The sequence below is a fragment of the Paralichthys olivaceus genome, chromosome 16 (genome assembly GCF_024713975.1).
Source record: "Paralichthys olivaceus isolate ysfri-2021 chromosome 16, ASM2471397v2, whole genome shotgun sequence".
Classification (NCBI taxonomy): domain Eukaryota; kingdom Metazoa; phylum Chordata; class Actinopteri; order Pleuronectiformes; family Paralichthyidae; genus Paralichthys; species Paralichthys olivaceus.
The window spans coordinates 13,087,085-13,111,085 of record NC_091108.1 but is presented as its reverse complement, the minus strand read 5'-3'; the positions used below and the strand labels follow the sequence as shown (position 1 = coordinate 13,111,085).

Here is a 24,001-nt window from a genome sequence, read left to right as displayed (position 1 = left end):
TTTGTTATGAAAAATGGCACATTTATTGCTACATTAGACACAACAGTCCTCGGTATCTACTTTATATATAAAAAAATAGGAAACTGGAGGCACTTTGAGGACATAGCCTACATAGATGTTGTCCCCAAACATGAGTGAAGACAGAGATATGTTGCAGGTCACCCACTGTGCAGGACAGAAAAGGGTTTGTCAACAAAGAATATCAGGTGTGTATCTTGAAACTTGGATACTGTAGACAAACATATCTGTCATGTTAAGAAAAAAATGCACAGGTCTTCAGTAGCGATTTTCCATATCACAACAACACCACATTTTTCCTGCAGAATGGTTAGGGTAACTGATAAAGAAAATAAAGTTTGGGCTAGTCCATGGGGCAAGATTTGTAAAGAACTGACAGGTAGAGGTAAAACAAATACTGTCACATATCAGTATCGGCTTACAATGATTAAGCAGATAAGGACACATCATACAGCTGTACATACATATCAATGCACATGCCAGTCAAGACCAAAATTATATTTAACAGAACTAGTACATAATACATGAGAAGATTTAAGTTTTTCAGTGTCAAGTCGAAGACCAGGTTATTACTCAACTTACATCTAATGACAGACACTGAAGCAGTGAGTATCGATGAGTGTAATTCTTCATTTAGATGTTCAGAGACACTGTCAGATGTAACTGAAGTATATATGTTTTTATACATCTGTATTATAGAAAAGGTACAACTTATAAATCCTTAAATGCAACATTATCCACCATGTAGCAGAGAAGTATTCAGGCACTGGTGAGTAACCATTATCAAAACTCCCAAAGTCAGGGAAATGACTAAGGCCACCCTTTTTGATTCATTTTATGCTTCCTTTCATAATGAAACACTGAATTATGTTGCAGATTGACCAACCCCTTCTGCCCCTTCCTCAAACCAAGCAACAAGCTCATCACAGAGCTGCACGTCAGGGAGAAGAGAGGGGTGTATGCAGGAGAAAGAAATTGTTGTTTCATTCAAAGAAAAACTGTTGCAAACACCAGAACAATTCACTTACAACTGGCCTGACGGGTCTGTGTTCAAATGCATTTTCTTTCTTAAAAAAAAAGAGCAATATCACAACATGTGATGGTACAGCCAGATCATTTTGTCATTTCTAACATTTCTAAGCACCTGGCACAAAAATAAAACACCTCACTTTGTTCCTGGAATCTAAACTGAGAGTCATCTTACATTTAATCAATGTAAACAAAAAAAGAAAGAACATTCCAAATGATAAAAACAAAACTCATACATCTATATTACAAAGTAAAAAAGAAAACAAAGGAGAAAAGAAACGTTGAATCAGTTCTACAATAGGAAGATCCTTACAACATGCTTTGCAATTGTTCGAAAGGGAGAGAAATAAACAAATCCCTAAATGCTCAACAAGGAGCAACAACCAGAACAAGTCAGTCAATGGCAAAGGTAGCAGTAACACTCATGACCCCTTCAATACGCAGTTATTTCTGTGTGAAACTGCTCTGAGACTTACAAGTTCAACACGTCGTAACAGTGTTTACATATGATCTGTTGTGGGCAGGCTGATGTGAGTCAGAGGCATTATGATGACCACATGGCTGAGACTGAGTGACGGTTTAAGATTTGAAGAGACTTGTGTGCTCGAATCCAACAGCAGCCTCACAGAGGGAAGGTTGGGATGTCCACATGTTATTGAACATGCGTGTGGATTCATTTTGTGTTTGTGCCAGTGGTGGGTCTATCTTCAGAAATCTTTCCATTCCACTTACATGGCAGTGACAATAAAGCACATGTACAGGACATAAAGAGACAAGAAGCAGGGATCCATGGTTTAAAAGAAAGATTTCCCACCACGTGTGTAGGTCACTGACTGTGGCACGTTTTAGCAAAGCAACAAATAAAAAAAATACAGCCAGGATTACCAGCATATCAAAAAGGGGAGTCAGCTCTATGATTGGCCAGTCAGTGACTCGATCCTCCCCCTGTGTCTCCAAACCTGCCTCAGTTATTCAGTCATTATATTAGAGGATAGCCATGGTGACTGATTTTTTATCTTCAACAAACACTATGCATCAGGCCTGTGCTTAAACAGGTATTTGTTCAGACACAACATAAACTCAGATGTCCGTCTTTACTTCTATAGAATGTAAGACCTTCTTTTCAGATGGGAATGCCAATGTTTATCCAACGATGAAAATCCTAACTCTGCTCACATGAGCAGTTGATCCAAAAGTTTTATTTGATCCAAACAAGTTTTGCTCCCAACATGTAATGCATTTTTTTTTCAAAATGTTTTACAAAACATCACAAGAAAGTCCTGTATCATGTCCAATTTCCAGTCTCCAAACCAGAGTCCTTGGTTCAAAGTATTGTCATGTAAAGAGTACAATGTCTTTTGTCTCTTTCTGGATGGGTGTGCTTCTTCATCAGGGATGTGGCCACCTGCTTTGTCAGTATTTGTGGTGTGTGTGTGTGTGTGTGTGTGTGTGTGTGTGTGTGTGTGTGTGTGTGTGTGTGTGTGTGTGTGTGTGTGTGTGTGTGTGTGTGTGTGTGTATGTGTGTGTGTGTGTGTCACACACTTTCCAAAAGTTGCTTAACATACCGAGATGCATGACAATGATGGATTAAGGCCACGTGTTCTAAGGGCTGTATAATCAACAGGAACTGGAACAAAAGGAGAAAGAAATTAATAACCACTCTCACAAAAAACAATTAAAATAGCAAGAAAAATATATATTGTTCATTTTAGTATCTCACAAATGTGACAAATCCCATTGTAGAGATTCTAAAGACTGACCTGAGAATTACATATGGCTAACAGGGTTGTGTCCATCTCCACCTAAACCAGGGTGACCCCCACCGAGCTGCATCTGGGGGTCCACACCTGACACTTTCTCCTCCTCTCTCCTCTTGAGGCAGGCAGCCTTTGGATTCAGATTGCGTTCTTTTTGATAAAAAAAAAAGGACATATATTGATTAAAATCACAAGTGATGAAACTTGAACTAATCTCTTAGTGCTGAAATGAAAGCGGAGCATCGGATATACAGAAGTGCCAAAGTAGACAGAGGGAAAGATAATGGGTAAAAAGCAGGACAGGAAAATGAAAAGTAGGATGAGAAATACAGGGTTTTGGCAGCAGGGATATAATTCCTCCAAACGTCTCCCTTTCTACTCATTTTTCAATGTGATAAAGGAAAATAGCGAGGAGAAACACTAAGTTTGTGTTACTCAGTCAGGTGAGAGACTAGCACCTTCCATCCAGTAATGGTGAGAGGCGGTTGTCCAGGTGGACAGGACTGTCCTGTGTTCACCGACCTGTGTTCACCGACCTACCTCGCACCTGCTTCTCAAGGCCCAGGATGACCTGGACAGCCTGCTGCAGGATGATGAGCTTTGTCTGGGCCTTGTCGCTCTGCAGGTGGACCTGACACATCCTGCCCAGCTCTCTGAAGGCTTCGTTAATGTCACGAACACGCACCCTCTCCCTAGCGTTGTTGGCTTGGCGGCGCTCTCGCTCCCTCTGCTCCTTCTCCTCGGCAGTGAGGTTTTCATCAGTCACAGAGACAATGCTGCAGCTGGTAGGAGAACGGAGGAGGGGGGTTGGAGGGGCTGGTTAACAAACCCAAATCACAACCCTTGCTGAACCTTGGCTAACACTGAAGCTATACTGGTTTAAACCTTAAGTATAATACAGTGTATTAGTGTTTTTCCTCGTCAGAATTGTTATTTTTATCTTTTTATGTTTGAGCAAGGATGAGGCTGACTTTAAGCTCTTGGTCTAGACGAGACAAGATGAATGAGATTGCTGAGGAAAATCCCAGTGGAGTGTTGCAGAAGACGGAATAAACGCATGAAAATTGAATAAACAGATCTACATTATGTAGATAATAAATGTTAATCCTTTATATGAGCGAGTTCAACAATAATTGATGTCAAGCCAAGAACAAATAAACTGCTGATCAAGATACAACAGTTGACTAGAGCGCCCGGGTCTAATGAATCTTTCCTCTTTTACACGGAATTTATTTTTCAGTTCCGTCGTTGGGGTCCAGGATGGAAGTGGAGGGGATGTGGTGACTGTCCAGCAAAATGAAGATATGAAAGAAAGGGAGAGCGAGGAAGCAACACCCTCTGCCAAGTACAGTACATAGAAAGAAACACAGATATAAAGCCGAGGGGAGAGACTGAAGGCACCATGTTAAATACATCAGCAGTAAGAGATGCATTTATCTGAATGTGAGGAGAAGAGAATCACTGTTGCCATCTGTAAAAGGAAAATGACAGGGGGAAAGGGGAGTAAATGAATAAATATAAAGGTTTGTTGAAGCACAGACACGGCAACATAGCTGAAGATGGGTTGATACACATAACGACAGACAACCCTGCTTTCATGCACTAACACTGGCTATGGGTCAAAGGTTAGAAAAAAAAATCTGAAATGAAAATGACTTAATCGTTTAAAGCATAATGAGGCAGCAGTATATTCAGAAAATAAATAAATGAATAGATGTTAATCCAGTCAAAGGGAGCAGCAGACAGATGTGTAAACATTTGGAGACAGACAGGCAGCTGTGAGACAGGCCAACACATCAGAACAAACAGCCGTCCTGTGTGTGTAACCAGAGGACAAAAACCTCAGAAGATGAGCTGGAGAATGGGCATGTCTTAAAAACAGTCACGCAGCTTCATTTCTTTATCTCTCCATGGCACCGTTTGATCACTTTAAGGATCAAGTGGAAAAAGTGTAATACTTAAATTCTCTACATCTGAGAAAGCAGTATTTATTTACCACCATGTGTAAAGTAAAATTAACTGACAAAATTAATTCAAAAAGATTTTAAATGCCAACATAATATGTCATGAGCTAAGAAGTGAAGCTGTGTGGAAGTTTTAGTTTTTTAAAGAGATGCTTCCCCTCCTCCTCCTTCCTCCCTGGACACCCACTGACCTCGAACTTGCTGCTCCAGGTTGACTATAACGTTAACGGCCTGTTGCAGTACGATCAATTTGGTCTGCTGTTTCTCATAGCTCAGGTGGAGCTGACACATGCGGCCCAGCTCCTTAAAAGCCTCGTTGATGTCCCGCACGCGTAGCCGCTCGCGGGTGTTGTTTGCCATCCTCCGCACTTTCTCCCGCTCAACCTTAATCTCCACTGGCAGATCTTCGTCATCATCCTCATCATCATCATCATCCAGACTAGTGAAGAACCAATGGAAGATGAGAAGGGAAGCAAGCAACAGTTGGGAACAATTCACTGACAATTACTTCCAAAATTCGTTGAGCAATAAAATTTGCTACAAATGTCATCATATGGTGGATCGCATTACAGTTTAGTTTTAGAAATATGGCTCTCCTTGACCAAACAAGAAGAATATGAACAACAATGAAGCGCAGCAGTTAAGCTGAAACTGCCAGAAAAAAAAGATGTTTATGGATAAAATAATGTAATTTCCAGCTGCAGCACTGTTTGCAATTGTCGTTTTATTACTGTCAAGCTTAGGTCCCATTTCATGAGGGTTGATCATAATAAAAAATGTCATAATCCGTGATCATCGGCCCTGTAATTGTTTTTCATCTGTAGTTTAACTTAAAGGATTGGAGCATTTTGTTTTCACTTGTAAGAGTAAAAGACGACCCCAATTGGACCACTAAATACTGGGTGAGAAGAAAATGGAGGAAATATGTAAGTATTTAAGGTAGAACGTGGAACAATAGGAATTTAAATGGTTCTGTATAAATCTTTAAAATCAAAATAAAACTACTCAAATGGAATTAGTGTAAAACTTGAAATTACATCTAATTGTTGTTGTGACTATTTTAATAAAACTTTATTTTACAAGGACTGTTAAAGGTTAATATGACTGACATGACTGTTTGAAGTCTTGCTCATCTCCATGTGATGATGAGGTGAAAAATATTACAAGAATATATTTATAACGATCAGCCTCTATCAACATGCAAAAAAACAAGTACATAGACTAGTATCCTTAGGTCTAATGTTGAAATACAAGAGCAATGAATTAAGTAGAAAGCAAGACATGTTGAAATGTTTAAAGTGTGTTCTCATAAAAAATATACTAAACTACTGCAGTATCAAACAGTATGTCATATGTCATGCATTGATCAATGAGTGTATGTGTTCCTGAAAATAAATGTAGGTTTCTTGACACCTTGTTTGAAGTCGGGCCTTCATGTCTTTTTTCTCGTCCTCTGACTTGTCAGTATTGGAGCAGTTGTCATCATCCTCCTTGCCTTCTTTTTTGATATCTGAAGCACTGGAACGATGTACGCTGCTGCTCAGACCTGCACACAGAATTTACACACAATGGTACAGAGCACCCGTATCAGTTAGGCCCATGCATGTATATCTACCAGTTCAATAAAAGGAACTGGGATATTTGCCCACAGTCTGACATGAAACTAATCAAAGAACAACAGAAAGTCTCACCAGTAAAACCCTCAGGCTGAGAGCCTGGAACAGATGTGGAGCCATGGTGACCATGCAGAAGTCCTCCACTAGAGGGCAGACCAACAGAGTCCTCATGGTGACCAGACACCTTAAAGGGAACAACACAAATATTTTTATGTTGAAGTTTGTAAAATTGGTAAAAGAATAACATTGTAATGATACCCCTCTGACTTTGTGCCCACCGTAACAATTTAACTTTAATCAGTCATTGGTGAATACATTTCTTTTGCTACTGTTCACTTTTCTCACCAGTCCAGGAAGGCGACTGGCCAATCCAAGTGCTGCAGTGTTGAAGCCAGGAGGAAGCCCTAAACCAGACGCCAGCAGACTGTGCATTTCGGCCAATCCTGGAACTCCTTGGCTGTTGGTATGGCGCTGAAGAACATTGATGACTTCTTCCAGACGGTCCTCCATTTTGCTCTGCTATAGAGGGTGAAAACAATGAACAAAGAGAATGCAGAACAGGATGCACAATTCTAGCATTGTTTGTATATCTGTAACATACTTGAACAATATTTTGTTCCATCTTTCAGACAAGAATGAAAAATTGAGGAACATTGACTCACCATGGACTGAATACCACTGTCAAAGTTAGGTGAAGGTGTGGCCTGGCCAGAGGAACGATTCCACTGAGACGCAGAGCCTGGAGAAAATGTAGGGGATCACATGGTTCATTCAGACATTTGAGCACTCAAGAGTATCAGCTGAGTGTATATTATATAAACTTACATATTATATAAGCATTTTAATACAGAACTGATACTCACTGCACTCAGCTGTTGATTTTTGTTGACCCGCTTATCCAAATGGATATAACATTTTTGCTTGAGGCTTGGAAATGATTGGTTTTTCATTTGTAACTCACAAACACTCCAGTCTCTGCGCTGTGCTGCACTGGTATATTTTCGTAAAGGCCCTTGTTATGACAAATTGTATCTTTGCCTTTACCTTATTGCCACTACTGCATTTTACCATTTGATTTCAGTGTTGCACTGTCCTTCATCTATAAGCCATGTGGCAAACCTGTTTTAGCTCGCCTGGGAAACTGTAGAAAACAGATCAGAGAATCTGTTCACTCCCTGTGAGACTGGAACAAAACTGTCTCTGTAGTTATCAGAAAACAGATAAATGTATGTTATAATAATGAATTCCCCCTTAATGTATGAAGTCTGATGAGCCAATTCAGAGACAAATAGGGAAGCAACCCCACCCTCTTTTTATTTTCTCTTCCTCTCTCATAGGTTATATTTGGGTGGTGTGGGTGGTGTGTGTGTGTGTGTGTGTTTGAAAGATTGTGCTGTGGATGTGTGTACTCATAGTTACACTTTCAGTATGGACCGAGAAAAATACCATTATCTGTTTAATTTTCATAATTGCCCCAGAACATAAAAAAATAAGAAATTCAATAAAAACATGGATATAATACCAGCATATGTGCCCTTTAAATCTTTATCGCTGAGACATTTCTCACAACTACTTTACTTCTATATCAGATGACCTAAATGTCCAGATAGTCTCGCCTGCCAAACTTATCTCAGTTCTATGTTTGTTCAGTGCCAGCACATAAAAAAGGGTCTGTGAACTCACTGACACCAGTGAGAAAACAATCTGGGTTATTTAATTTGTAATTTGCAACAGAGAAATTAAAGGTCTGTCATAAATAAAGAATCTTAACATGTTTTCTTCCACATTGAACCCAATAGATGGAGCTACATTGTCACTATGAGCCATTCACAGTCAGAATGAAAACAATGCATTCATCAAAGAATGGAAAGTGTGGGGAAAAAAAGCAGTCTCTAAGAGCCAGCTGACTTTTAAACCTCAGGTAACAATGACTCACCTGAAACACCCTGAGGTGAGCAAGAGGGAGTAGATGGGGATGGAGGGAAGCCGTTACTGTTCGGGTCTGAAGGATAGATCTGGACACAGAAGTTTCAGTTTTTAATCAAATAAACACAATGTGCTAATCTATATTCTTTATGCTAGATATTTTAAGTTTTGTGTTTAAGAATTTTCCCTACAAATATGCGTTTTTATCATTACTTACTGATGCCAGGGCCTTTCCGATCTCATCACCTGAACTGCCAGGTGCTGGTCCCCGATTGGCTTGATGGAGAAGGAGCACATAGCATTTTGCTCAAATTGCTCAATAACAACTCAACTATGTCACAGAATTACATGAAAACTTTAGGAATACACAAAGAAAGGAGCACAAACTTAAGGGTTTACCCATAATAGTGTCACTTCCAACAATAGGGGGTGTGTGGTTGGAAACACCAAAGCTGCTGGAACCAGAGTGGAAGCCAGCGGGATGAGCCCCATTCACCTCGCTGCCATGCAGGGGGTAGTTTTGTGGAGAGAGGGGCAGTGGTTGACGTTTCTAGTAAGCAAAAACAGCAGATAAAATTAAATCCACAGACAGAGGCACTCAATGAGACATTTGTCAAAAAGTTTCAAAAACCTCATTATGTCTACATAGAAAAACAAGTCCAGAGTGTGAGGGAAGAGCTCACCAGTCTGTCTTGGGGGTTAATGGCTGTGAAGGGTCCATGCTGGCTCATATGGGGGGTGTTGCCCAGCATGGAAGAAAAACCAGGCTGAACCATCGACCCGGCAGAGCCCCATGGATCGGAGGGTGGGTGGAGGCCTTCTGTCAGGGGGCATCAAGTGAAGGAGTGGGGAGTAAGAAGGGCGAGGGATAACCAGCCAGAGCAGATGAAAAGACAATGAAGGCCACAGATGAGACATGTCACATTGATGTGATAACTTAATTTAACTAGGATGCATCATTTACAACTCTGGCTCCAACACCTACATGTAGATTTCCAGAAGGATATTATACAACAATTAAAACTATATTAAAACAAAAAGGAAACATTAATCCACTATTAATCTATCTAGGTGTACAGTGTTTTATCCATACTTAACAGAACTGTCTCCCAACACAACACAATGAAAGGGAGGTTCTGAGGTCAAATAATGTTCAACTGACCTTGCATGTAGAAAGGTGGTGGGTACACGTTTCCTGCCTTGGAGGATGTGTAACCAGCATTGTCCCTGTTAAAATCCTCTCCTGAGGCTGATGCATAAACCTACAGAAAATACACAGAAACAGAGAAACAACCTATCAGCCCGTGCTTTAAAATCTAAAAATTATACATGACCATAAACGAGATGAACTGTGTATCAAACTATAAAACCAAGTATTGCATTTTATGTAGGGAGCATCCTTGTGCTTTTCTAGGTGAGGAGAAATTATTATGAATAATGAATTATTTATCCTTAGAAAAAAGTATCAAGACCCTTTTGAGTTAAGACTTCAAAAAAAAAAGTGTGTTTATGCATGAAATACCTATGAGTTCCCTCTTAGGAATCTTTTGTTACTATCTAGTTTTACTACTTAACTCAATAAACAGACTGCGGCAGCATTTCTGCAGACTGGAGCACTGAGCTTTAAGTATTGAATGTGCAGTGTCAGTGATATTATTGGGTCCTGTCTACCTGTCTTTTATACACTATCCTGTTAAATAAAAACATACGAAGAATAGTCTACGGATACATAATTCACTCTTTTCAACACGGTGAGATGTGACCCTATAATGGGCTGGATTCAGTCGACTTTAGAATGAGTATAAAGGCACCAATGTTCTGAACAACCGCATCCTTTTCAATCGAGACTATTCTAGACCAAAATCAAGTATCAAAATGTGTCTGAAAAACTTATATCCAAATGGACTCAAGTTGTCTCCTGTAATTTGATTAAATGGAGAGAAAAGGAGAGGAAAAAAGAGGGGAGAGGAGAGGAGGGAACGGAGAGATGCACTCCTAATTACTGAACCATCTGTCGAGTCCTGGACGGAAGCCAACTCTACTGGCAGCTGGGAAAGAGGGATGGGGGAGGGAGAGAAAAAAGGGGAGGGCTGTTGTTCGTGGTGTTGGTGGTGAGGGGGGAGGATATAGGGTGCCCAGAGAGCGAGAGTGAGAGAGAAAAAATGAGGTGGAGTAAGAACCATCAAACCCCAGTATAAATTCCCTCCAGTGATCTGACGAGTGCACTTGGCTGAGGAGAAGGGACGTGGCCATAAAGTAAAGGGCCTACAAATACAACACACTATAAATACATACTGCAGATGAGTGACTGGCGAAACAAGTGGCTTTCCCCCCCATTTTTTTCCTTCCGCACTGGTGAAGATACACAGCTGTAAGGCTGGACGACCTGTATTGCAGCTATTCTACAGCTACGCAAGCCAAGAGGAGGTTTAAGATGGGATGTGAAAATGAACAGAAACATGGAAACATGGGCTCCCACTGACAGGGTTGCAGCCTTTCTGGAGGTTAGTACTCACTGAGGAGGGCAGGCCAGGGGGCACCTTCCTGATCTTTTTTGGCTGTGATTCTGAGGGTAGAGAGAGAAATCACATAAACATACACAAACGTCAAAAATTATTGCAGGAGTGAATTATACAACAACCAATAAAGCGAGTCACAGTGTTTAATAAAGGTATCTACCTTGGTGCTGAAGTAATTTATGACCCTAACCCTCATTAATGTCTAATAAGCAGCTATTCTATTTCCTCAGTGAGAACAGATTTCACTTTCTCTTACTAAGAAGAAGTGAGAATTCTCAGACACTTTTTAAAACCTCATGAGGAGAAGTGATGATATACATCAACTTCATTTTAAATTAAGGAAATAAAAGTTTTTCTGATATTAAATCTATGACAAGATTATGCAAAGACTGCTGAACGGATTTCACATAACTTGGTGGAAGGATGAAACATGGGACAAGAAGAAACCCCATTAAATTTTGATTGGGCAAAATTTGGGTAGATCCAGGAATTTTTTATCACTTTCTACAACATTGCATGATTTTTTTGGCATTTCCACATATTCTACTTCTGTGTTCAACACTTGAGACAGTCCTTTAGAGTCTTACCAATGGGGTCCTGTGAGGGTCTCCTGCGAGGGTTGCTCCCCTCATAGGAGGAATAAAACTGGGAGTTAGACTTCAGGCCAGACGGGGAGAGCGGATCAGGACTGGGCATTGGTAACCCATTGGGCATAAAGCCAGGCTAAAGACAGTGTAAAAGAAAACCAAAGCTGTTGCAGTGTAACAGGACAGGTATGAAAACTATACAGATACTCATACTGTCATTCTGACTAATGTACCTGTGCTGTGAATGACGAGTATGGCCCTCGATCAGCCTTCCCTGTTTGGAGAAAGGAATATAAAAATCAGGTCATGAACGTGAGAAGTAGGCCTTTATGTCAATATTAAATCACAATCTGGCAATTCCCTTTTCCTCTTTTTCAGTGCCTCCCATCTGCTGTGCGAGTATACATGATGATGTGTGGTATTTATGACTGTGAATTGCAAAACAACAACAAATTGGACCATTATAAATGGTTCAGGGGCAATTGTGCCCAACCTCTGTCCCCTCCCCTGACAGTTAAACAGAGGAGAACTATAGCCACAGTCCCGGGGGAGAGCCTTGTTTGTGCATGGGTGCCCTTTACACCCCCCCTGCCCACACTGAACACACAAACTGGAACACACAAACAAACCCCTCCTCCACATCCTCCCTGATTACCCTGTTCCCTTCATCCATTGCCACCAAACCATAAAAACGGTTTGCTATGAAGTGGTACATTATCGTCTAACCTGTGAAAGGCAGTTCTCTTGAACAAACAACTCATTGTTTTAGCTCAGTCACACTGTCCATTGAAATAAATGTGTGTATTTCAATGAAAATGTTCTTCAGTTGTCAAGTAATTTTATAAGAAACACAGAGACGTGAAGTTGTGGTTTCTGTGCTTCAACCACATAGTTCAATTTAAACCTTCTTACCAACAATCCCCGGTCCAAATATGGGGGCAGAGGCCATACCCTGCTGTTCACTGTAAAGACCTTCTTCTCCATAACCCTGAGGGAGAGACAGCAGAGTCTTTAGGGATATTAATACAGATAAATTAAATTAAATAAAGCAAATTAAATTATGTAATGAAGCAAACTGTTGTGTATTCATGAAAATTGGTCAGTAAACATTGTCCAGTTTTGATGTGAGCATTAAAGCAGGTCTGGAACTGCACTGATCTGAAAAAGTGAGTATAGGATTCTTAAGCAGATACAGGGTTAGTGTAGTATTAATACTTGATTACCATATAACATAAACAAAAAAAAATTGCTTTGGGGTTTAGTTAGATACTACAACCGAACAAGTGTGTGTGGGAATTAAGTGACAAGTGTGGACAGGCTGGCATCTCTATCATATTCTTTGGATTTTCAAGTGGCATATTGCCATTACATCATTTTTTAAATTTTGGATCTGACAAGAGTTTCTTTCAAATACATTACATCTGTGAGGGCACACTTAATCTTTTCAGGTTTCAGGCAGAAATCAGGTTTAGTGTTGCCTCATCTGTACTTGGGTTGAGCTCAGAAGATCTGGTACTTTAAGCTGTCTATTGATGTAAACCTGTCATTTGATGGTAAACTTAACTTGGGCAATTCCAATAACTGAAAACCTGTTTGATAAAGAATTAGAAATAATCTAGACCAGAAAATTGAGAAATTGAGGTTTCTCATATACAAATGGCAATGAGAAACTAATTATTGTGGCAGAGATGGCTCATAACTCCTACTGCAAAGTGTAAGATGACATAATTGTATCGTTCACTGTGAATATGTTTATGCTGTTGTTTATAGATCATATGTAAAATGTTCCCATAGTGTGCACAAACTGGTGCTATATCAAAGGTCAAATGCAGGTTGCATTTAAAATATGTGAGACAAAGTGTCAGTGGAGTAAATGACGATGTATCGTACCCGTCCCTGGTTGAAAGACGGACCGTTCTGTTGTCCTGGTCCCCAGTGACTGGACCCACTCCTCTCATCTATACCTGGAAGACAGAAATTAGGCCCATTAACCTCAGACACATTCCTCAAAGGCGTTCAAGCTTTGCTTTGGAAAACTAAGTTCCACTTCATAGAATGATGACCTGCTTTGATACAGGTTTATCAGGTTGCTCAGAGTAACCTCCACTGAAGAGCCTGACTTCACAGCTCACACAGAGACAGCACAGTGACAGTCACATAACATGGATATGAGCTGTGGGAAGTTTGAATAATTAACACCCAGTATGAAGCTTCCAGAATCATCCTCGACATTCTTCATTCTCCCACTCCACTCCTTCACATTTTCCATGGCAACAGTCATTCATCAGCCATCTATCTCCTCACATTTGGCCAACACCTTCATCTTAACGCAGACGCTAAGTCTCAATCTTACATGGCTGACACACAAGTTGTCCCTGGCCAGAGCCGTGCAGCTTCCACAGAGGCCAGCGTGTTTAAAATGAGTGATTTTAAGAGACTGGTGAAGCAGAAATTTCTGCCCGTCCCCTTCCTCTCCATCTTCTCTCATACTGCTACACACCATCTCTAGGGGAAAGCTGAAGCTTAATTGCGTACTGATTTGCATAATTGTGCATATTAATGAAGCTTGGCTCTATGAATATTCATATTTTTGTTTTGTTGTCTAATTAAAAACGGAGAGGGGAGGGGGAGGGGGTAGAGGCGGGATCGAATCATGACAGGATCAGCAGTAGAACAGAGTGATGGGTCCACAACACTGAGAGCTGCTAGATTGCCGTGACAACTGTGATCTATACGCACGACACCAGCAGAATAAGAGATGAAGGAGGCAATGTCTTGTCCCCTGTCTATGGCTGACTGTCACTCTCCCTGTCAATCAAATACAATAAAGAAAACACATGAACAATTTGTTTCTGCTGGAAGTCATGAGTATCTGAGTTTCAGACAAGAAAAGCTCCAAATCAATGTTGGATTTAACATTTAAACCACTCAGAATAAGTTTATTGTATACTATATATTCCTGGAGTCTAATTGACATTATTTATGTATTTATATTTTTAATGTAAAGCAGCCAGCTAACATCAGTATCACTAAACAAATGTATGTTTACAAACAGTAAGACTAATTTCTTACACACCTAGGTTAATACCATGTATCCATGCAGCCTATCAGATCTATCCAGCTAATTGACAAGACATCAAAATTGGATATTTTCTCCTCTTTGCTTGTAAGGCAAGAAGATTGAACTGTCACCATCCATTCCACAAATAGCAGGATAAGTGCAGCAATAGCTGTTCTCTAACCAGGTGAGAGGGAACATGTGTAAGGCACGAATCTGGATGTGAGGAAGATAATCTGAGAATTCATGAAAATTCACACCTGGAGCAATAGTGTTGTGAGATAAATGTTAATGGTACATGGAAGAGTAGACACAAGAAATAAAAGGTGTTAAAGAATTTTAAATAAATGTAAATTAACTCACTTCATGAGCTGATCTGATGACAAGTATAGGAACAGAACTTGAGGGATATTTCAGAAGATTTTCAAAATTGCTGCAAATAATACTGACTATGTAACTTAGGTAATCACTAAAAGAAAACAGTGAGTTTGGGGAGATGGTCTCAGTTTTGTAGTTTATACTAAAGTACGTCTAATCATTTGCCTGTGATATCACTTGGATATATTACGTATAATCCTTTACAAACGCTATAATATTATATTGCAGGTTTATATGCCATCAAAGTGCTGCCTGCAACTTTTGATGGCTTAGAACAGGTTAAATCTAGAACCGAGAGTAATTTCAGTTGAACACTGAGACGCTAAATCGAAACTAGTAACAGTATAAAAAGTATAAAGTGCATATAATATGTGAAAACGTAATTTACTTCTTGTGGTCCTCAGAGTAATGTGGATGCCAGGTGTAAACGTTGCAAAAGTGATGTTTTAAAGAATATTAGTGTGTCTGTGACCTGCAAACATCTTTGTTATGACTGTGAGATCTTTGTTGGGTCCTTTCAGGTGCATGTGCTTGTTAACTTTAAGTCTAAAGCATATGGTTTTTGTCAAAACTCAGAGTGTATATATTTATGTCATCATCCTTGATACCTTATTTTTATTGTGAGTATAAATTGTTATTTTTTCCTTTTTCACTTATAAATATGCTTTTATTTTCTCTCATTTTGGCCTGTAAACAGTTCATAATTTTGTGTTTCAACATGCTGGGCAGAGACTTGGAGTAATAAAAGAGTTAGAACAAATCTCAGTGCAAATTATTATCAAATATAAATTAGACATGAGACCACAGAGGTATGAAATTAATTCACATTTTGACTTGAGTGACAAAATGACTTTGCCAGAGCAAACAAGATTTATTAGCGACGTGATAATTGTCAAAACCGTGAGGAGGAACATGAGTAGTGTGGTGCTCAGACAGACTATCAGGACTGGAAAAAGAAAAACGAAGAAAAGGGTGAGTAACATCAGACAAATTCTCTGGTGAACCCCAATGCACTTCTCCTCCCAGCATGAAACGCCCCTTTAAGCATGGATGGTCTATAATTACACAGGAAGAAATACTGGAAACAGACAGCCAGTCTGAGTCATAGGCTGCATGAGAAAAAACCTCTTACACATACATTGACCAAACTTGCAGACATGTCTTCGTTTTACAGGAAAACTGCCCCAGGCACCTATAACTGAGTGTACCGTTTTGTCTGCACACCTTCTTCCTTCCCTTGGCAAAGTGAGTCACACAGACACAAAGCATGATGTCAGATCAACTCTCGGGAGAGTGAACACTGTAAATGAAATACTGAACAATGTACAATAACACAGGCCAGGCTGCTTTAACCCATGAGTCACTGGAGACTTCTCAAACACAACCCACTGTGCCCTAACCCCTAATACAGCTTGCAGTCTTTGTACATACTATGTGTGAAATTACACACATTTGTCAGGAGTTCCCTTTTTAAACCCCAAATCTACTTGTAAATTGTATCACTCTCAGGTTCTGTGTGTTTAGTTCACATCTGTGTTTGAAAAATGGAACATGTCATGCAAATTTGAAACTACCAACCTTCTGCGTCTGCCCATACCAAAGTTTAAAAATATATTTTAGGACTCTCGGTTTCCAGTGACCAAAAAATGAAAGTGTGCTGAAAATGACTTTAACTGACTAGTGAAAGGGATTGAACAGGCACATTAAGACCAGAGCGGAGATATTATCATCACTGGAAGCACTGGCAGGGAGGATCCCCACAGCCACACATGTTTAACCTCCACATAACCAAAACCTTAACCATTCTGAGGTAAAAAAAAAAAAAAAAAAGGCAATGAAGTCTGAAAGGAAAAAATGTCGCAGCTGCTCCACAAAAAGCAGGAATACAGTTTGAATTCACATATATAAACTACCAAAACTTGTCAAAGCAGAAGTAGTAGCAGGTCCTGTAGGTGAATGCTCCTTGTTTTTAAACAGATATAATGAATTAAGAAGGTGATGTGTTTTCAAAGGGTAGAGACAAGTATCAAATATACTAAAAAAGGTTTCATACGATAGCTGTATCATTTCCTCTTTCTCTACGATCGTCTGTATGTATAATAGAGGACAGCAGTACATATTTCTGAATGAAGTTAAAGTTAAACTTTGTAAAAATACATATAATCGTGCTGACAACGAAAGTTGTTCTTCATGAAGGAGCAAACAACAGATATTTTGCAGATAAGAAAAGAGGCTGTTTGATGCTCAAAGTCTAGATTTTAGGTGGAGAAAAATTTAAAGGCAAAGGGACAATGCCATGAAGGGCCGCTGGATTAAACATCTGAGTCTCTTTTTAAAGCACGCACCTTGCCTTGACAAAAGAATGTGCAAATGGTTCTCAAATGAAAAGAAATAAAGTCCCATTTCCCCACCCTGTCAAAGCTTGCCTTGTCTTTCATCTTAATTCAATATTCTGTTTCATAATATGGCCAGTCAGAAAAGAGCTACTGCACTTCTATAGATACAGAGGTGACGGGGGAAGGTTTGCATGGGGCAAGTGGTGGTGTTGGTTATTGTAGAAACAGACCCAGATATGTTTAAAAGTTAACACATTTTTGTATATGTCAGCAATACAAAATGAAAAACACAAGAAGGAAATGTGATCTTAAGTATCTCTGAGGATGTTTATTAATTGTAAATTAAATGTATGTCTCAAAACCTGTGGTAAGTGCTGGGATTAGTTTTTCATGTTTTTAATGAGGATGGATAATAATACACTGGGGGGAAATTACTTATAAAGAGTAGAAGTAGGGTGGGAGTAGGACGTGAGAAAAAACTTTTTCACAGAGAGGAGATTAATTGAGCTGTTCCCATCAACCCCCTTCTGCCTTTGTCTTAAGGTGACTGAATAGCAACAGCTGAAAAGGTGATGGAAGGGACACCTGCAAGGGGAGTGTGAGGAGGTAACACTTACTTAAATATAGTTTACATAAATTTAGCTTAGCATTTTTCCTGAGGTTCTTTCCAATTATCTGTGATCTGTAATCAAATCTTATCTATTACAGTATTTTATGTTGTCTGTATTGTAGTTTAATATGAATAATTAAATACTAGGGAGCTTTAAAAACAAAAAAGGCTCTCATCACTAGCTATAGGTTAAAGAACAGACAAATAGCTTTTATTTTCTTTGCAGCTAATTTTTGATTAGATCAATAAAATAAAAGCATTTATTTCATTAAAATTGCAAAGACAGACGTAGAAATCTAGAAAAACCAAGAAAAAAAGAAATCCAGCAAAACAAAAACAAATTATTACAAAATAGTAACTATCCAGATTTCCACACTAATCTGGATATTTTACAAATTTACCATTTTCCTCTGCATTTGGGCATCTTGTCCAAATGCAAATTTTTACGATTTTGCAGACACCTTCCCCTCTTTATCTGCCTTGCCTAATTACCTGAACAACAGCATTCTTCTCTGGTGTTTGATGGGCCGCGATGTGGACTTTAACGTTACCTACTGGCCCTGCATGCTAGCTTTTGCAGTCATTGGAGATGTTTTTTAGAAATGGAGGGGGAAATATCTTTTTAAAATAACATATCCGCAGTAATGTAGACAAGGCATTAAACTATACTAGAGGACTCACATGGACAGCAGGAATAAATGTATTGATCTTACCTGAACCACCAAACTGACTGCTGGCGAGAGTAGTCGGCCGGTTCTTGCCATTTAAAGCTGGAGGCGCAAACATCTAAAATGAGAGGAATGAAACAGTGAAGAAAAACCAGTGGGAGTCTGTCAAGAATTTAATAAGTTGTAGCCTTGTATCATATACAGTATGTATTCAACCAACTGCTACTTTGTAGTTCTGGTAGCAATGAACTCTATTAGATGCATACTGATTCTTCAGAGGGATCTTACCGCGCTAAAATCCAGCAAGTCGTTGAGCTCCTTGTCTGTTTCCACTGCAGCCATGCTCTGCTGCTGTTCACTTGTCCTTTCAGTCTCAGCAAGTGACTGTAAGCAGAGGTAAGGAGAATATGAGTATATTTTCCCATTTGTAAGATGTGAACTATTCTCACAAGCAAAGGTACAAAGCAGAAAAGTTAGATGTTCTCAAAATCCGGAATCGGTATCTTTGGATACCTTGATTAAGATTATGTGACAAAGTAATGGGTATGACTATGATGCTGTCTACAATGTTTAATCTAAAGTAAGGGAGAGTGATAGTCTGACTACCCAATACATAGAACTGGAGATAGACGTATTGTTGATTGCACTCGACGGGGAACAGAGTACAAAGTTTCAGGAAATGTTATAACTTAACAATTACACAGCGTTTTCATTTTATAAACAATGTGTTATTTTCATTGTTGTTTGTCATTCCTGTTGTTCACAACATTGTACTCACCAGTTAAACAGCTGAGATTTTAAACAAGGACAAACAACAGTCAGACACAGCTTTGAAACAACATCCACATGGGCAATCAGAGATCATTTTAAAACAAGTCTGGTTTGACGTGTTACCTAAACCACTGAATACATTACGACGCAATCTGTAAATGCCCCAATCATGAAGCAGAACTGACTGAAGTTAAAACCTCCCATGTTTGTGGGAGTAGATTTTAAATATGGGTTTAGAAGGCTTAGTAAGTCAAATACCTTAGTCAATAGGGAGTAAAGATCAAAATTATAAAAGCAATACCTTATTTGTAAGAAATGAATTATGAACATTTAATATTATGATAAATATATTCCCAGGCAAAATTGACACTTACAATGCAAATCTAATGTTGATCATTCAATCTCGAAACAGAAGACGGTGATTCAAGAGGATGATGACTCAATTCATTCAGGCACATAACCTACAACTCGTTACCTCACTCAATCCGCTTGTAAGGGAGGGTTATGCAGGCACATGTAATCTTTCAATCTTTCAAGTGACAGTTTGTCAGAAAAGCCAATATCTAACATGGGTGACAGTGGTTCATCCACAGGCTACACTGTGCTTGTTGTTAGTCAGCCCCTGGGCCCTGGCTGCTTCCTCTCCTCATAAACCAACCTGCTCTGAAAGCTCTTTTAAATAACTCACAGTTATAACACAACTTGCTGGAGTCTCAAAAAGGCAATTCACTTTCAAGTGGGTCTGCATCAAAGTGAATGCAGGCCATGTGTGTAAAATATCTCAATATATTATTTCTACATGAGTTGGACAAAACTGCAGAAACACTTAGCAACAGACAAACACTTCAGTAAATACAAGCTGGGGGACATTATTGTTTTTTTTTCTGTGGTTAGAGGTGTTAAATTCAAAGTTCAATCTTTAAGACTCTAGCTTGTTTTTTCTGTTTTTTTTAAATCAAGCAGATATATGTTAATGTGTTGTTCAGTTCGTGTGGTAGAAGGTTTCCTTGTTGCCACCGGAGTGTGTTGTCATTATTTTGGATGGTTGCCACTTTAAATATAATGCAGAGTCAGTGTACCTCTGCAGGTTGACCTAAAAAGTGTTTACATGTTTTTTTCTTTCTGTCATCTGCTAATGTTGGTACAAGATCAGTTAACTAAGAGTAACAGGGTTTTTGTCAGAATTTCTCAGTGAAAAACTTGGTGGAAGGATGCAGAATGGGTCAGGAAAGAACCTGTTAAATGTTGGTGCGGTGAATGTTTTGATAAGGGGGTTGCTGGCAGAGGTACGCACTCCACTGAGTACCATTCTGGTTTGTCATTTATCTGTTTCGCAAATAGTTTGCAAAAGAACAAATACTACTTGTACCAGTGACACCAAAGGAAATATTAGAATTAATCTCCCAACTCTTTGTTTATAAACCAGTGAAAAACATGAGAAGGACAACACAGAGAAATAAAAATAAAATAAAAAGTAAAAGCTGATAACTCAAAACTAAATAACAGCTGGACCTGATTTTATTGCATAAAGGGGTGCGATAACATTAATGAATATACTTACACAGTGTGCACTTGATACTTTAGTTTTACACTTGCATCCTCTAATGTATATAGCAAATGGAATATAATAATCATAGTATTGTATTTGATGTTAATATTGAGCTCTTTTGCTTTACTTAAATAACTTTATGTGAAATTTCTCCTCTCTTTCATCCTTCTGTATACTCACACATGAATGAGGCTGAACTGATCTCTTCTTCTGTTCCACTTTTCTATTTTATCATTGACCCTTGTGTATGACAACATGAAAACTTGACACTTGAAAGGGTGCTGCAACTAGATCCAGACTAATGGTAAAGCAGTGTGTACAATGGCACCACAGTTGCGCATTGGCAGATACACACAGTAATGACACATTTACTAAATAATATGTTAGATAGCTAGATAGATACTTAAGTGATCACAAGGGAAATGTATGATCTGCGATCAAGCCAAAATGTGTGGACTCTACATCATCTTGTAGTTTCTGTGTGTCAGTGAGCTGAGGTCAAAATGGGGGATAAGTGTTTTAGCCCCTCCTAACAAATGGAAGTGGCTCGTCTGGAGCACCCCCACCTTGGGCCTAGCCCATTTGGAGAAAACTTTAGAAGCATGAACGACCAAACAAAATGTCACACCTGGTGTCAGACAGGGGGGACGGTGTGATATCGAGAGCCCGTGTTTTCATAGCTCATCGGTGGGTTACAAGTTTTTAAAAATGATTTAAAACAAAAACAAAAAAACCTGTTGCCTCCGCTCACGTCGAGCAGGGGACTGAGACACCGATGAACACAAAGACTGGGGCTGCCCAAGTTAAAGCTGAGGAGTCAAGACACAAGAAAACCTCACAAAACACCCAAAAAGTCTGTAAAAAGTTGGCCTGCTTGTATCTAAAGCCATGCAGGAAGGAGCGAATGTAGCTTCGGTCGCATTCTTGCAGCGTGTTTGTTTGTTGTTGGTGAATGTGCGTGAAAAAATAACACTCCCGAGTTACACTTTTAACACGGGTTTTATTAGCATTGCTCCATTTGGTTGTTTGCACGTAATCCAAGTGTCCTAAGCTACATCAGTAAAGCACTAAACTATGCGACGTAAACGTGTAACAGTTTGCTATTTTAGCTAAAAACACGTCAAACCGATTTTTTTAAAACAGTTATTACGTTAACGTGTCGATGCTAACGTTTGTTTGTGGGGGAGCTACTGGTGCTTCAGACAGCTAAACCCCGAGGGGAGCTAACTCAGTCTGGTTACATGCTAACGTGCGGTAACGTTATAGCCACTTCAAGTGAACAAAGAAGTCTTTACCCGCACACACCAGCGGCTAATACTGAGTAATAACACCGCAAAAAAACCTCGCTGAGGCCGAGGGGGAGACAAACCCAGAGACCCCGCTCTTCCCGGCGGAGGCTCCCACTCAGCGCAACTTAACGATGCGCGTAAAACTTGATTATTACTCCGGTAACAACGAGACACGCAACTTCTGTTCATCATGCACGAGTGTGTGTTTGTCCATTTACCTGGATTCAGTGATGTGGCATCCAACAGGGAGAAATGAACGGCTGGAGTGGAGCGAGGAAAAAACACAAAGTTATGGAGAGGGTCCTTCCTTCCCCCCGTGGTCCGGACTCACTGCCGCGGGTTTGATGTAGATGACGAAAGGCGAAACGAACCGCTCCACCGCCGCCTCACCTCACTGCCGTCTTCGTCACACAACTGAAATCACGTCTCCGACACGAACCATTACTCTGGTGTTGCTCTGGTCCTCGGATCGTTAGAGAAAAAGCTCGCGTCTCATTCCCCGAGAAGACATTTTAACAGCCTCCACATTGTCGGGTTCCAGTGTGGTATCACTGCGCAGCGCAGCCCACGGGAGGACGCTGAAACATCAGCGGTGTCCAGTTTCAGCTCAAATCGTGCGAATCAGGTTTCGACGGTGTTAACGTTGATGCGGTTGTGTTAAAAACTCGTCTAAATGTCCCCGTGTCGCGGCTGCGGAAAGAAAAGCACGAAACGACAGGAGCATCGATTTGCGGGGGGTCTATTTCGACTGGCGGAAGGAGACAGCGGAAAAGCCCAACAGAGCCGACCACCAGAAGATGGAATGATAATATCGAAGGGAGGAACCAATTGGATGCGAGGAACATTTGATTGACAGGGGGGACGTCCAAATATGTTTCAGCATCACCCTGTAGGGGCGGTTCCCTCCGCCTGCGGCTGCTCGCCTTTTAATTTTGTTCTCAAACACTGAGATAATGTTCATATCGTGTGTGTTCATAATGTCACAGTATGATAATAATGTTATCAAGTTTAAATAGGATTTATAAATATAATGTTTAAAATAATGACATAAGATCAGATTCTGGGTTGACCTTGCTATAAACAAAACATAAAATATTGCAATGAAAAATGATATACATATCACAACAGCCTAACAGATCACCTAATATTGATGAGTTCACTCTTTATCCAGTAGATTTAGTTTAGTCCAATGTCTAAAAGACCAAAAAACATAATATAAATTCAGTCTTACCATTGTGTCTCATTACAAACACACACACAATATAAACAGTACTGGTATCTCAGAGAAAGTATATCTACAGTTTAAAAGTGCAATAATATAAAACAATTATGTTATTATATTATATATGTTAATTACAGTGTATTATGTTTATTGGCATGTTTACAAACTTATATTAAATGATATGCTGTATTAACTAAAACCAAGTTTTCTAGTTTATACCAGCTAATGCAAAATTACATGTAGTTACAGAATGTTATGAGCGCACCCCTGAGCAATATTTCCAGTAACCATAACAGCTTACATTTGATAATATTTGAAATCTTGCAATATTTTGTTACACATTCAGAATTTCTGCAATAGTTTTGACTTTGTATTTGGGTACATGGAAAATAAAGCATCTGCAGTTGCAGAAATCCCTGATGTGTTGGACATAAAAGGAGCACACAAAAGCAATACATTATCCTCTTCTCTTTCTCAAACTGAAATTAAAAGACTGAGTTTCCAGCGTGAGCCAGCATGAGTCCACAGAAGTGGCCTGGCTGGTCTCTTTTCTTGAGTTGTATATCTGGTGGTTATGTAAACAACGCTGCAGTTAATGTCAGTGTTTGTTTTGAGACTTTCTAGAGAAAACCTCAACTGGTTTTAGGGGGGAACCAACCTAAATAACATCTGTGCTGGCCTTTACGAGAAAACTCAGCCATCCA

General features: G+C 39.6%; 1 protein-coding gene across 3 annotated transcripts; it reads right to left on the bottom strand.

Moving 5' to 3' along the window:
• tcf3a (transcription factor 3a) lies at positions 1-22,888 on the bottom strand. Of its 3 annotated transcripts, none has more exons than XM_020109259.2 (20): positions 22,294-22,888; positions 18,755-18,850; positions 18,512-18,584; positions 13,307-13,380; positions 12,329-12,404; positions 11,650-11,690; positions 11,417-11,552; positions 10,827-10,876; positions 9,473-9,572; positions 8,994-9,130; positions 8,710-8,860; positions 8,528-8,586; positions 8,321-8,399; positions 7,047-7,123; positions 6,730-6,903; positions 6,460-6,568; positions 6,182-6,314; positions 4,960-5,207; positions 2,808-2,954; positions 1-2,674 (listed from the first exon to the last, which is right to left on the bottom strand). In XM_020109259.2, exons 2-19 carry the CDS (start codon positions 18,806-18,808, stop codon positions 2,815-2,817), a joined length of 1,911 nt encoding a protein of 636 aa, XP_019964818.2. In that variant the 5' UTR covers positions 18,809-18,850; positions 22,294-22,888; the 3' UTR covers positions 1-2,674; positions 2,808-2,814. The 3 variants fall into 3 exon arrangements, with proteins under 3 accessions (XP_019964818.2, XP_069367714.1, XP_019964828.2); XM_069511613.1 differs by lacking the exon at positions 4,960-5,207 and adding an exon at positions 3,345-3,586; XM_020109269.2 differs by having other exon boundaries at positions 6,730-6,900; positions 22,294-22,625.
• Between the last annotated feature and the right edge of the window lie 1,113 nt (positions 22,889-24,001).

What these genes read in the sequence shown, in the direction of transcription:
- tcf3a (XM_020109259.2), bottom strand. Translation starts at nt 18,808, where the DNA reads ATGGCTGCAGTGGAAACAGACAAGGAGCTCAACGACTTGCTGGATTTT. An exon ending in TGGAAGTGACACTATTATGG is followed by an intron (nt 8,587 to 8,709) that starts GTAAACCCTTAA and finishes TTCTCCATCAAG; the next exon opens with CCAATCGGGGACCAGCACCT. An exon ending in ACAGTGGTATTCAGTCCATG is followed by an intron (nt 6,904 to 7,046) that starts GTGAGTCAATGT and finishes CACCCTCTATAG; the next exon opens with CAGAGCAAAATGGAGGACCG.